The sequence below is a fragment of the Apteryx mantelli genome, chromosome 1, assembly GCF_036417845.1.
Source record: "Apteryx mantelli isolate bAptMan1 chromosome 1, bAptMan1.hap1, whole genome shotgun sequence".
NCBI classification, from domain to species: Eukaryota; Metazoa; Chordata; class Aves; order Apterygiformes; family Apterygidae; genus Apteryx; species Apteryx mantelli.
Genome location: NC_089978.1, coordinates 143,297,017 through 143,312,002, shown reverse-complemented (window position 1 = coordinate 143,312,002; position 14,986 = coordinate 143,297,017). Strand labels below are relative to the sequence as shown.

The following is a 14,986-nucleotide window of genomic DNA, read 5'->3' as shown; positions in this document are numbered from 1 at the left end:
GGCTTTCAGGAAGCTCTAAGCAGACACTGCTACCTTCTTCAGTGTGCGAAGCCCAGCCTAGCAGTGCTCTTCTGTCCTTCAAGCCTCTGGTGACTCAGAAATGCTGCATTTGTGGTACTGAATTATTCATTACAATTTTATCAGTTGGGGAACTGGGCTTGGGTTTCTGTTCTTCCAAATGAATTTTCTCTCTGCCACAGAGAAGACAGCACCTTTTCAGTCACTGGACTTAGGGCTGCCATATTTTGGTGTAATTTATATTAAGTTCACTTCTGATATTCTTGCTTTCTTGACACTGTGCTTGAATTCTTAAGAAAAGTTCTGCAAATACTAAAAGCCTGTGATTACAAGCAATAAAAAGCAATCTTTCAAAAACACCACCGTAACACATGCACCCCTTCTGAGATGGCAGTTTACTGACTATAGCACCATGAAGATATTTCAGCTGCACGCTTGCTTTGCCTCAGACATGAGTCTACCCTGCAAATAGGACAGAATATGAAAGTATCTCCAAAACTAATGCTCATTAGCCTGCCAGATGCATTGCAAGAACACTCGCAGTCACAAGCAGCTGGATCCAGTTCTGTGGGGGGAGGGGGGAAAAATGTGGTCTCAAAGAGCCTATCAAGGTATTCTTCTCTTCCTGTTTGCCAAGCAGTCTGTCAGCACACACAGGAAATTGAGATGGTCTTAAGAAAAATGGAACAAGAGCAGAAGGTATCAAGAAGCAGCTTTTTTATGTTCATCTATTTGGAGAACCAACTAAACATAAACAAAATAGCATGGGAAACACAGGAATTAATGAAAAGGCTAACTGTAGAATAAAAGGCAAATCTTTGCATTTAAGATGCTGAGTTTCTTCCAGAAAACAGTAACATAGATCTGACAACACCAGTATAGCCTGTTCCTTTTTCACAGTCAGGTTTTAGAACATGAGCGACATGTGTTAAGTTTTTTCTCTCCTCTTCTATTGAAGCCACCCTTCTTACTCACCGTAGCTGCAATGCAGCTCCACGAACTTTGTGAAACAGAGGTGTTGAGACACAACAGCTGTCCCGCTATACTGATTTGCGTGGAGAGTAATTATTGTTTGTTCCCACATACTATCCATGCACAACAATGAAATCGAGTGGGCAAATGAAGATGCAGAATTTGGCCATTTGTTTCTCTGTTGTATTCAGACAGCAATGTGGAACTGCCACAAGCTACATCAAACTAAGCTCTTCTGGAGACATCCTGCTTGTTTACAATGTTAAGGAAAAAAAAAAAAAAAGCACTGGTCTGAAAGGTACAACAGGGACAACAATGTAAAACTTAAAAAAACTTGCATTTCTGCTGTATGTGCAGGTTGTTGGATCTTCTAGCCAGACAGATGGAGATTCAACTATGTAAATACCGTGAATTTCAATGGGAGTCACGTGCCTAAAGTCATCTGGCTTTGGAAACTAACTGGTCCCCCATCACAGCCAATATTTGTTATGACACAGGTCCAGATGTACATAACTGTATAAACCATGGCTCATGTTTAGTTCTGCTTCTGAAGCTGCAGCCACAACATTGGTAGCTTAAGCTTCTGGAAGATTTAACAGTCTGAATGACTTCACACGCATTTGGCAGAAACTCTCCTCTTCCACATTTACAGGATGCATAACAAAACGGGGCAAGCTCAGAACATATGCTGAAAGTGATGCTTCCTTTCTCACTTCTTGCATTTATTTTTATATACCTTTGCCCTATAAATACAGCACACTTTCCAGATGACAAAGCACAATGCCAGCCTGTAGGGGTTAATACAGCCTAGCTCTACTGGTATATTACTCTTTGAGCTTTTATCTTAGTTTCCCTCTTTAGCAGTCTCCCTCAACACCATACTAGTATCTTTTTTAATCCCATGAGAAAGTAAAGCTCCTTTCTACAGAAGGGATCAAAAGCTTGCAACTGTAACAAAATGTAATCCTTTATAAATGCCTATTGCACTGGAAAGAGGCAAAAATACTAAATCTTGATCTAATGCTATTTTAAAATCAGAATCCCAAGTCCAACTGCTTTAACCTCTTTACAGCTTTTGGCAATGTATAAGACTCTTTGAAAGTGGGAATTAGGGCTTACATTTTCACACGGTCATATTAGCTGGTGTGTGAGGTAGCAGTGAAGGGATTTTTTTGCATCATTATGTCAAGATTAGAAAAAGTCACATGGCAGAGGGAGTCCACCTTAAAAAAAACACTAGTAAGTCTCTTAACTTTGAAAGAGGTCCGTTCCACAGCGCCCTGCCTTCACCTTCACTTAACCTGACAGATGGGTTCTGTGATTTTGCTCAAAGAGACTGAGGGAAGAAGCATCTTCAAAACTTGGCAACAAAACCTGCAGGAGTGTTATTGTGAAATGACAAGGAAAACCAGTGTTGAATGCACTTCTCTGGAATCCAGGAGTCTGTGTAATGGATATAACTCAGAATCAGAACTGGTCATTCTGCCCTGGCACAGACCATATTAAGAGCTTAACTGCTGTTACAGGTTGCTACTGTTACTGCATATGCAGTTTAGAAATTGGTGCAGTAGAAAAGAGATGCAAAATGGAAAGCTCCAGAAACTAGGTGGTCTAAAAGCAGACCACCTTAAATTTCAGTTCATCATCATCTACTGATATTGACACAAAACTGAAATTCTTGTTTCAAGCTGTTGTCACTACTAAAGCTGAATCCAACCCCCTCTCATTCAACCTTAGACAGAAACTAACTAATCAAGATCCTAGCAAGGTTTTTTTTCTGCTCATCTTCTGTCTATTATACTTTCATTTTAAAACCAAACATAAACGCAATTTTAAATTGTTATTGCTGAAGCTCTTCAGCTCTTGTAGGCACAGAAAAAACATATAAGCACCAATAACATTTAGTCACAAGACCACTATCAAAACCTGAGAACTGGCTGATAAATCACCACTTGTTTCTTGTTGATGGGAACCATCACACCATGGCATATAATATTACCATGCCACGGGAGCTCCATCACTAATGTCTGTACCCAGATGAACAGCCCCTCCCCTCCCAATCTGCTTTTGCCATCGTTATCAGTCCTGCAGCAGATTACTGTGCTCAAAGCTTTGCAGATTTTATTTCATGACTACCAACTAATATTCAGACATGTCATAGGAAAATAATTTGCCTCACATCTCCTTGCCAGTGTTCCTCAAGCAAAACCTACAACAGCAAATGCAAAAGACGGACTAACAAACACACTGTGTTTTACAGCAGAACTACAATGATCTCGTGTTACTAGGCGCCCAACCTACAAATGGACCCACTGCTACACTTACCTTATCAGACCTTTGCATAGGCTGTGGAGAAATCAGTTTGACACAACCTGAGCACAAAAGCTCTGGTTCTAGCTCTTCATGATTCCCAAAAGCTTGCTACCTCTCCCATTCCCCCCACCTCTCCAGCTTACCTCTTTAAGATTGTAAGTAAAGAGCATACGGTTTGATGGTTGGCAGGGAGACTTGAGGCTGTTTTGAGCTTCTAAAAATCAGAAGCTATTTTTTTCCCTTTTAATGGTATGACTTTGATATTGTGATGCCCAGCCTTCATTAAAGTACTGACAAAACTACAAACTAAAATCAAAACCTGTCCAACCATAATTCAAAGATTAGGGGTGGTTGTTTAGTGTCTCCCTGCACAGGACAGGCTCAGAAATTAGATATAAAAAGCAGCTGGAGCTACAAATCAGTCAGTTAATATTAAACAGAAGGAGAGCTATGCATATACCAAAGAACTGCAGAATTACAAAGTTTTATAAAGCACCCGAAGTATTTCGATAGTTACAGGAAAGATGCATTTCTCAGAGCTTAGGCAAAGTGCAAATGGTCAAGGTGGATTTACAAAATACAGAATGTGCTCCAGTGCACAGCCCCCATGTCAGTTGTTACAGGAAGCAATTCACTAATGCTGACTTCTTAATAGCTTCTACTCCTGAAAAACCCTCACAAATCAAAAATATTTATGACCCTTTTACGAGGCTTAAATAAAGCTGTGAGAGGAAATGCAAGGAGTTATTTCACTGTTTCCTCTCCTTGGGGAGGATAAGTAGGTTCAAACACTAAGCATCAGAAATTGGTCAGGGCCCTGTGAACAAATTGGTTTAAGTGACCAAGCTTCTTCAGAGATTTGCCTGCCTTGCCGGGCAGAACAAGAGGTTTAATGACCCTTGTTTCTATTAGGCTAAACAAAGCCACAGCATTGTTTGATGGGGAGCAGGAGTGAAGCTGTTGTCATTGAAAAGATTATTAGGATCAAAGTTTCCTCTGCCATTGTTAAAGTTCTAAATACACTACCCTGAATTCTTCACCAGAGACCGCTAGCCTACTAACCTGACAGAGAAAAGGCAGTATTTTACTCCTTGTCTTCTCCTTAGTAGTTGCCATGATGGAGCTTGGGGTGGGGGGGAAGGGAGAAGGGGGAGAAAAAGAAAGAAGATACTTCAGGCTATTTCCTGCATCTCCAATAAAAACCTGGGAAAATGTTTCAGGATCCCTTTAACAAAGAAATTGACAACTATGTTTAACACTGCCGCATTTTCACTCAGAGAACTTGGGTGTACCTGGTTCAAAAAACAAAATGAACAAACACGCACACCATGCACATATCTGTGATTCAGCAACATTGCAGGCATATTATTTGCTTTTGTAGGGAAGCAGAGGAAGTTCCCCCCCAAAGGCGAAAGCTGCTGTGAAAGGTGGAAGATTTTGACATCTATACTGGAAATACCTGTGTAGCAGCATTAGGCTACCTGATTACTTGTTTTAAGAAATAATACTTCTGAAGGAGTGCATACAGTCTTAAATGTAGATTATATGCCTGATAATACAGCAGTTGCTTCACTATTTGTCACTATTGTATTCAAGTTCCAGAAGTCTGCATGTATTCCGCTACTGAGTACCCAACAGATCCCAGATGCTCTAGTATCTTCGGACGAATCCTTTCAGAATTACTTCAGCCATCCTCCTCCTTTATCCTTCCTTTCTAAAGATTTAAGCTTGTAATTTAAAAAATATTATAAATGCAAAACAAAAATCAGTGTGGATGCCCCTCCTTTCCCTAAATGCAGCTTGACCAACATAACTCTCCAAAAAGCATGTGATGTCACTGATCTCCCTGAATTTGTGATAGCGAAGCTCATTTACATTACTGTTGATGTCTGTAATGTCAACCACAATATTTCCCTGTGGGCCAACTTCACGTAACTTCCTGTGGTGGGCAGAGCTAGAGGTTCTTCATCATTGGTCTGCAGTTCTTCAGACATGGCGCGCACTCCAGAACACCAAATCCCATGTTACCTTAAATTTTCCAGGTTAAAATACATCATTACTCACTCACCTTTTTCCCCTCTGTGGTATCACCACTGACATAGGACAGTTTTCGACGGACATAAAAGAGCATATCATCCTGCCGGGGGGCCCATTTCTCCATAAAATATGTTGAAAACATCCAAGTCCAGAACACAATGCGGTCATCTTTGAAACACCCTAAGAGGTATTAAAGAAAGGAGAAATAAGAGTTGTGGAACTACCATGTCACATTTGATTGTGCTTAATACAACACCCCAAGTCTCTGCTCTGTGTGGTACAGTTAGGCCCAACCCTGGGAGAAATGCTGTTGTACAGCTCAAAGAAAGATGTTTGAAGTTGTTTGGCACAGGTGCCATTCAGTTCACAGCCAGTCTTTAGCCTCTGTCAACCATCACAGCCTTTTACCAACCAATCCGCCCTTCTTCACAACAAATATCAATCTGGAATATACCTTAGAAAACAGAATATGCCCTGTGTGAGCACTGCTATGGCTGTGTCACTGAGAAGGACAGGACCAGCACATTGAGCTACAGTATGTCAGAGAAACACTTAAGGAGTAATACCAAGTAATATCAAAGGCACACAGTATACAATCCAGTTAATGACACAAATCCATCAGCTGCCAACAGGTTCATTACACACTCACAGGAGTGCAGCCAATCCTCCTGAAACGTGCAGCTGTGACCTCCCTTAAATCAATACCTAGGAGAAAGAATGTACCCATGCAGGGTTTACTGTAATTCACCCTCTCTTTGACAAGGAACAAAAGTGGCCAGCACTTCCCCAAGGGTAAGAGAAGTTTAGAAATCACAAATCCCAATTAAACAGGGAAAAACAGGAGGAGACTGGGGAAATGGGAAAAGGAGGAGGCAACCAAGTCTTGTTCAAAGAGAAAGAACAACTTACACAGCAGCAGCCATAGCATGACAGTCAGCCTCTCACTTGGAAAGGGAGCCACAGTACAGGTAACACCGCATTTAGTGAAACTCTTCAGTGCAATTAATTATGAGAGCACAAAGATGCTGCATCTCTTCAGTGCCATAATGCCCACGCACTGGTAAAGAGCAGGATCTAGCTAAGCGGAGAGAGAAGTCAGTGCTGTGATTGGTAACAAGGGAACTGAGTTTCTCCAGTGCTCCTCTGCCCTCCTGGAGGCTCTCAGAGATGGAATAGTTGCATCCCCTCACCCTGAAGCCCTACAGAGAGATAACTGTGGCTGTAAGCCACGGTCCAGCTATTTCAAAACCTTGGAGGAGAGAGACACTCTAAAAAAATCCATTGCTGAGAAAGGGCAAAAACCTGAAGTGGATGATAGATCATCTTGATAAAGTGTTACATATCAGACAGGGGTGTGCATGCATGCATGTAGCTGACAACACAGCCTCCACAACAGCTATCTTTTCCAGTGGCATATTTCCCTGAAAGTTGTATATTGGCTGCCAGATTTGTACATGCACATCACTCCCCACCCCTCAGCTACCATTCAAGTTGGTGCATCTCCCTCCCCACTGTACAATGCACATATGAAATATTTCTGCAGAGAGAGAAGAATCTTGCATAAGACAGAAGCAATGACTATTTACAGCGATATCTGAATTAAGCTTTAGAAGATTTTCTAGCTAATTGCAAAGAAAGTTGACATATCCTGCAACAATGACAGTGTTTTTTCTTGCACGCTGGTGGCTAACTTCAGGGCTTCACAAAGCAATCAGTCTTTCAATCCACAAATATAATTCAGCACATTTTCCTACCTCATTATGTGTGCAATATTTGCAAGCCAAATCTTTCTCCCAATCTTTCATTACTGTGGTGGGCAGGAGATTAGACTTTCAAATCTTTTATTGGACAAATGGGTGACTGAAATAAAAATCTTATGTCTTTGCAACTAAATACAAAAGCAATATTGAAAACAAAATGAAATTCCACTGTAGGACCATGCACAGAATACTCTAATCAACATCAAGAAGGATGGTATTTGAAAACATGTCCGTAGTTGATTATATTTGAAAAAAAACAAAAACAAAAAGCAATCATCAGTGAAAAGTCTGAAAGAAAACAGAAAAAGGCCAAAAGATGGTTAAGGTTTCCAGAGCAGGTTAATTTTGGGGCAAGCTGCAATCGCTTTATTTGAATAGCTGTAGTGAAGTCACTGTCACCACTCGAGCCAACATGGAACATAACGTGCAATCGTAAATAAGAATCAGCAACAACTTTCAAGAGTAACTAGTTTTACCAGCAGAGACAGGGAAACAAGCCCCGGAGAGATGAGATCTGGATTACTGTGCATCTGCTCCATCTAAATGCCTCCCTTGTACACAGGGCTGTAGAGCAAACACATACTGGGGAGCCCAGCACGCAAGAGGAGATTCAAATGTGTTCCGACTCCTGAGGCCAGGCTGGGAAAGGACAGGATTATCATCTGTCAGTATATTCATGGATAAACATTCAGACAACAGATGAGCTATTCAGGCTTAAGGATATACTGCTCACACAAGGACAAACAGCTCTAAGCTACCCCCCAATGCATATTTAGGTTGGAAATTAGAAGCAGCTTTCAAAGCATTCAAGGTTCAGGAACAGCCTCCTGAGAAGGAATAGTGAAGGCAAAAATCCCAACAGCCTTAAAGCTAGAGCTCAGCTTGTTTATGAAGGTTGATGTGGTACCAGTGACATGAGAGGACAGTATGACCCAGTCCTGGCTCTATATTTAGCAGAGACTAGAAAACAGGGCATGCGTGCATCATGATTCATTACTGGTCTCAGAGAAACTTATTGAATTCAGGTACTCAAAAGCCAGCAGATTTATGGCCTTAATACAGAATTAAATGGGGGAGGAGTGAAGGAGTGGAGAGGGAGGGAAAGGGCATAAGAGATTTGCCCTGAATTTCTCCAGAGTTTTAGGGGGGGGGGGGGGGGGAAGAAAAAAAAGAAAAAAAAATCCATATACTTTAAGAATCATCTCAGAAAAGCTTCTAGTGTTCAGAAGTGTAACACTTCCTTCAAACTTAGCTTTGCTTCATGAATAAGCATATAAAATAAGCCTAGCCAAGCCATTCTTAAATTTATATGAAAATCTTTTCCTATCAGTGGGAGACACTTTTCCCTTATGAAAGAAAAACCAACAAGTTGTCTAAATCCAGCATTATAAATGAAGGTTAAGTATTTTTAGACAGGAGCGCAATCCTTACTATACCTGCAAAATTCAGAGAAGTTGTCATATAAGCAGTTTATATCATCAGGTATGTTTTACACAGTAATGTCAAAGGCGTCACTATGCTCAGAGTGATTTATGGGTGTTTAGAGCATTGATACTTGTAGGAGAACTGAAGAACAGAGTAAGACACCAGGAGTTTGTACATACTCCTACAATCGCTAGGGAGCAAAGGACAAACTGATTCAAAGTATTTGACGTTAGTCTAAACAGAAAACCAGGGCAGAAATGCTGCTGCAACAAAGCTATTTAAACACTGCACCATAACAGAATACTTCAGGGGAAAAAAAACCTGAAAACCCTTACAGCAACACTGAAGAACAGTCAATTCAAAACCCCATCTGCCACACAGAACAAATGTAAAATTGTATTCCCAACTTCAGAAATGTTTTCAGTCAGTGGTGTAATTAAAAACAGCCTGAGGTTGTTCCGAGTGCAATAGCTAAAGGGCTTTTCTTGAAGAAAAAAAGAGCCAAATCAGAGCAACCCAGCTGCTTTGGTAAATTTTGGTAGATGGAGGAAGGAAGGGAAACAGCACATAGTCTTTAAAATCTATTATTAAATGGCATTAGCTTGGAAAGGAGGCAAGAAAATTTGTAATTCTAATCCAGACTGCTTAAAGAGAAAAATCAATTTCAATTTCACTGTAAGCCAGAAACTGTCAGATCCAACAGACCCATTCAAGCTTGCCTTCAACTATTAGATCCCCAAAAGCAAGGCAAACCTTTACAGTTATTTTGGTGGTTCACCACTTATCACTGGAAGCCTTCCAGCTTTGCCAAGTCAAAAGCTATTTCTTGGAAACTGCTTTTTAAATTATCCTTTTAGGTGATGGTTTTGAAAGTGTCTGGCTAACAGCCTGGCAGACAAAATTCTTCTTTTCAATATACAGAACACCACAAAGGCCTTTATTTTTCAGACTTGCTATGTTACCCTGTTGGGGAGCCTCAGCTGCAGCAGGGCACAGAGAGTAGCTCTGTCAGCATTACATGACAGCACCCCAAGACGTGGACAGCCAGCTCCCAGCTGGACTACTGGCCTGAACACTCTACTGTTATTCTTGATACTACTTCTGCCCACTAGCCAAGACTGAGATCAAAAACAGAGACCATTTTTCTTTTAAAGCCTGGACAATCATGAGTTGGCAGCAACTTTCTGCCACGTTGGTCCATCACTGGTTTGCAGAGCTCTCAGAAGATGTTGTGCATGGATGCATATATATATATGTTACTGTTAGGCTGAAAGACATCTAATAAAACATCTGGCACTTAAAAGCAGTGGAGGCTTCAACTTCAGCATTTGGGGGAGTACTTCTAAAATGTTGAGGACGTTTTTATTTTTGACAGAGGAGAATTTGAGCCTTCTGCAGTGCTGGAGTGGCATCATATTGCAAAGGAATCAAACTATCTACAGTCTAGGGCATGCAGCCTGACAGCTTCCTGCAAACACTCCTCCCCTAACAAATTTTGCTTCTGAATGAATAAAATGGAATTAAGAATTCAGACTATAAATCTTAATACACTAGAAGTTGATTATATAGTTATGAGACCTTTGTAATGAATAAATCCTAATTACAACAATTTACTGCAATGATTCATTTACATGGATTTTATCCTCATTAGAAACAAGATTTATGCCAGCTGCTACGCAATAAATATGTCTTTCTTTTTACCTATTAGATTTTATATTGAGCATTCATTTCAAAGACTGACTCCACATAATAAGATCCACATAAGAAGCTGGAGTTTTGTTTTGTTTTTTTTAATAATTAATGCTTTCCAAAAAATTGGTCAATGAAAAAAAAAGTGTCAGCGTATTATTTTGCTTCAAAGGAATAGAAGAAAAGATCTACCATTTGGTGGATAATCTTTTTTCAGCATTTACAACTCTGAGCTCAGAGGAACAATAATTTCAGCTAGACAGGGTTTCCGATGCTTTATTCTTCTAGTCTGCCATGAACTACTCTCAGCTGTGAAACATTGTAAAACTCATTTCACCCAATTCTGCCACAGTACTATCATCTGTAAAATAAGCATCCCATCCTACTTAGATGTTTAGGGGTTAAAGGATTATGAAGATCTTTACGAGCCCAGAATGGAAAACAAGCAAGAATTCTGGACTTTTCAAACTACAATTAATTTTTGTTTCCAGTTTAGCAAAGCATTCTGCAAGGATAACATAAGTGCTTAACAGACACCCTACTCAGCCACAGACATAACCCTTCACTATTCTTGACTCTAAAACAGAGATAACAGTTCCCCTACCCCATCAGGCGTTGCATGCACAAATCCACTAAGATAATATGAAGAGGATAAACAGAACATCAAAGATGAGAGAATAATCTTGTGACAAATATACCACATGCTTCCTTATCAACAGATTACAATATCTCATATGGAGGGGCGGTGGGTAGATGGAAGCTAGTTCAAAGCTGAACGAAGAAAAACAGTCTAAATCAAAGCATCTTTCCTTTCATTCCAAGTGCCTTTTAAGAATGTACTCTGTACCACCCTGCCAAACTCGCACACACATATCACAACAGCGATATATATATATCGCTTTAAATCTTGGCTTCCTAGCGTATTTGCAAGAGTTGACCAAAACATTTAAACTTCAAGCACAGGGTCGCTAATCTCAAAAAGCTGAGAAAAAATTAGGCCAATAACTTAGGCAAATTACAGCTGCTGTGCCATATTTACACATTTGCCAATAGATGATATTGTATTTCTCATGTTTATCACCATTTCTGAGCAAAGCTATCGCTATCATCCCCAAAAATCAATATGCAGTTTCAGCACACAAATTTAAAGCCTTCCCTCAACAGATAATTGCCTCAAAGGCTTGAAATAATACGAGCCAGAAGCTGCCACTCAAGTCAAACACAAATGTGCTCCTTTGTGTGGCAAGGGAAAGATAGTTTCCCTCTTATACCACAGAGCTGAATTTTGAAACCCTATGAAGCCCAGCCATGTAGCACTGCAGTTCCATGGTCCATACTTGTAAAACACCTATCACCTCGCGTGCCTATCCACCACTTGCAGAGTGACAGAACTGCTATCACTCTAGAAAAAGAGAGGAAAACTCAACAACATGAAACTTTGATTCCAAGGACGCAAGGATAATCTTAAAGTATATTTGCCATTCACTAGGGATGGCCCTCCACTGCCCGGTGGTCCTCTGAACAACTTAGTCTCTGACCTAACTCTAATATAACACATTTTTATTCATATAATTACACCCAGACTTAGCCTAAATACTGACGTTTTCCCTTTTATCCACAGAGGCCTTGCAATCGGGGTAATGCCTCACTAGCCCAAGGGAGGTCTGCTGCAGAGAGGGTTTTTAGGAGGTATGGCTTCCCTGCACCATGAGACCACATCCAGGCCACCACCCAGCTGCTGGTTCATTGCATGGGGTACATTTGTGCCACAAATGCTAAGATTAACAACTTTGATTTCAACATAGCACTATTTCTAAACGTCTGAACAGCAGAAACTTCAGAGATAGTTTATCTTTCCAGTGATTTACAACCTTCATCAACATTACGTGCATGTCAATACCAACTAGCTTCCTGTCTCCCTAGAAAATATGAAATAGCTCATTTACATTTCAGCATCATTTTGGGTATCATGAACAAGCTTTTCCTTTCTGTCTAGGAAAGGAAATAATCCATGGAAATTAAACTTTTTCAGTACCTCTCAAGGTTTTAGGAGTGTAGATTCTTCCCAGCTAAGAATCATCCATGAATGACTTCGATGCCACAAAGAAGAGCCAGTGAAATAGAAGCAGACAAAAGTCAGAGAACAAAATTTACATCTATCATTTAGTAAAATGTTTCTTCCTTTATGAAGGGTCTGCAAAAAAGATTACAAGGTATATTATGCAGAAGATATTTTCAATATAGGACTGTTTGCTTACATTCCAACAGTAACAAAAGATAGGGATAACAATTCCCAAAGAAATAATCTATACCACAAGTGACATGGATTTCAGCCTAAAATTTACAGCAACCCCCCCCATAAAACAAAAACAAATATTTAGTGGGGTGACTCTTCTCCTTTGCTCCCCCTCCTTTTCTTCTTTTCTAACTTTTTTTTTTTTTTTTTAATAAACAGATGAATGTAATTTTACCAATAGTAACAGTTTCTAGAATGGACCTAGAGAAACCTGCTTTTCAAAAGCTATAAATTGAAGGCCAAATCCTGAATTTACTGAAGTTAGCCAGTAAGCTCCCAATGCTTGTACGGGTGCAAACTTCATACTACTGGGTCATCCATTGCCTTTGGCTCTTACATGCCTCGGTGCAATAACGAGGATATTCTGCATGACGCAGGATCAGTCCTTAGTGCTCTGATGGTACCAATAAGCGTGCAAGCAACAATTAACATTATACATACTAGAAATCAGCAGATGTTCAACACTTTTTGGCAAAAAAGCAGCACATTGAACTTTGGCTTCAAAGTGGTACTTTCTGAGCTTTTCAGATCAAACGTTGCATTGAACTTAGCAGGTAAGATAATTTTGAAGCTGGGATACAGAGGTTACATGGAGAAAAGTGATTATCTCATTGTTAAGGACCTACAAGTCCTTATATGAGAACGGCTCTTCCAGCTACCACCTGTGGCCCACTGACCACCACATGCTGTTTCCAACAGAGACCAGAAGAGACACCAGTCTCCCAATATGCAGGTGTGGGACAACCCACTGCACACACAAACTTCACCCTAGTGCTTAGGAGCTGGAGTTTACACTGCAGCCCAAAACCAGAAGATTGTTGTCCTTTCCAGAACCTTAGAAATACCCTAATTTCCCTCAACAACCCTGGAAAAAAAAATCTTATAAGAACTTCCCTCTGAAATTTGGTAGGTTCTTAGCCTCCATTAATGACTTTTGACACAAAAGAGCTGTGTAGTTTTACAATTCCTAATACGCACAGCTATTTTTGATGAGGGAATACTGGAAAAAAAATGATACTGCTCATTTCAAAACTCTAACCTTGCCAGTTCTGGAAAAACACACTGCAAAACAACTAGTTAGAGCAAGAATACATTCCTAAAGGAAGATAAAACTCCCCTTGTGATTTATAGGAAGCAAGCATATTGTCACAGGAAAGGATTAGCAGTACCAGGCCTTGGATACTAGTAACAGGTGGTAAATTTATAATTTACAGGGGCATGGTTGCAGACAAACACAATCAACTTTAGAGTAGAGCCAAAAAAATTCTCCAGACAGTTTTGCTGAGGATAGCCACTTGCATATTAATACAAACACACACAATCCAAGCGTATACTAGACTTCTAAAAGACAACAAAATGCATTATAATCACTGGAAACAGTAGAATTTTAAAAAGCATCTAACTTGGAAGTCCAGATCCCTTTTCCAAGCAACTGCCAGCATTTTAAGTACAAGTTTCACTGAAAACCAAAGGGACTTAGGCTTCTAAGTGTCGCTTTAAAAATGGAATTCAGAAATTATGATCGTTAGACACATTAGACATTTATTTCTCTCTCTGCTCTATCCTTTGGCTTTATTTCAGAATTCCCATTGCGCTGCTCCTTTTCCCCAAGAAGAAACACAACCAAGAGAATAAAATCAGGATATCAAAACAGCTAACTAAAGGACAGAAACAGATATATGCATAGAATTTTTTTTTTTAAACTGTGTGTGTTCAGAATTCCATCCTTGAATACATTAATACTTTATCCCCTTTCAGAGCCCCAAATTTCTCCATTAAATATGATTTATTTTAAGCTTTTTCCATAAAAAGAAATGAACAGTGTTTTTTTTCTTTTTTTTTAAAGTGACAACAAAAGCATCTGGGATGAAAATGAAGGACTAAATCAAGATACAGGAAAGGTTACTGGAAATGTTAACAGATCTACTGAGCCAAGACAAATGCTATCACAAACGGAATCAGATTTTGCAAGCTGCCATCACCAGAATTGCTCTGAATTCAAGCCCTATTCTAGTATCTAGATATTTATAATATATGGCACTTAAGAACACAAAGTAGCAATAGGAAATTACTATCCATGTGCAAAAACCAACATATTACATTTAATATACTAGTTTTCCTGGCTACAACACAGGCATCTCAAATGGACTGCGTTATGTTGGAGTTCACACAGAGATTGGGAGTGATGACTCTGAACAGTAAATATCTACTCCACCAGGTCAAGCTAGTGTTCAGTACTCTTGAATATTTTATAAGACATAATGCAAACAAAATGCATGAAATAGTCTTTCAGTAAACAGGAATATTTCTTAAATTAAATAAATAATAAAAAAGGCCACTCAGAAGTAGCAAGCAGTGAGAAGAAATATATAAACACTCTGGCAGAAAAGGATTGTGTCTTACAAATCCTTACTTTACGTGCTTCAAGAGAACAAAAAAGGCTACATTAACTGAAGGCAGCAATTACAATTTTGCT

At 39.7% G+C, this 14,986-nt stretch overlaps 1 protein-coding gene across 12 annotated transcripts in view; it reads right to left on the bottom strand.

Annotated features, from left to right (window-relative positions):
- The window catches only part of KIAA0930 (KIAA0930 ortholog), a 163,024-nt gene that overhangs the window by 99,765 nt on the left and 48,273 nt on the right, over positions 1-14,986 (bottom strand). For 11 of the 12 annotated variants that reach the window (XM_067305146.1, XM_067305197.1, XM_067305190.1 and 8 more), the window contains exon 2: positions 5,372-5,520. In XM_067305146.1, the coding sequence (XP_067161247.1) occupies positions 5,372-5,520 (149 nt within the window). Of the gene's footprint in view, positions 1-5,371; positions 5,521-12,249; positions 12,307-14,986 lie in introns of those variants that run through there. The other variant, XM_067305231.1, reaches the window with a different exon arrangement.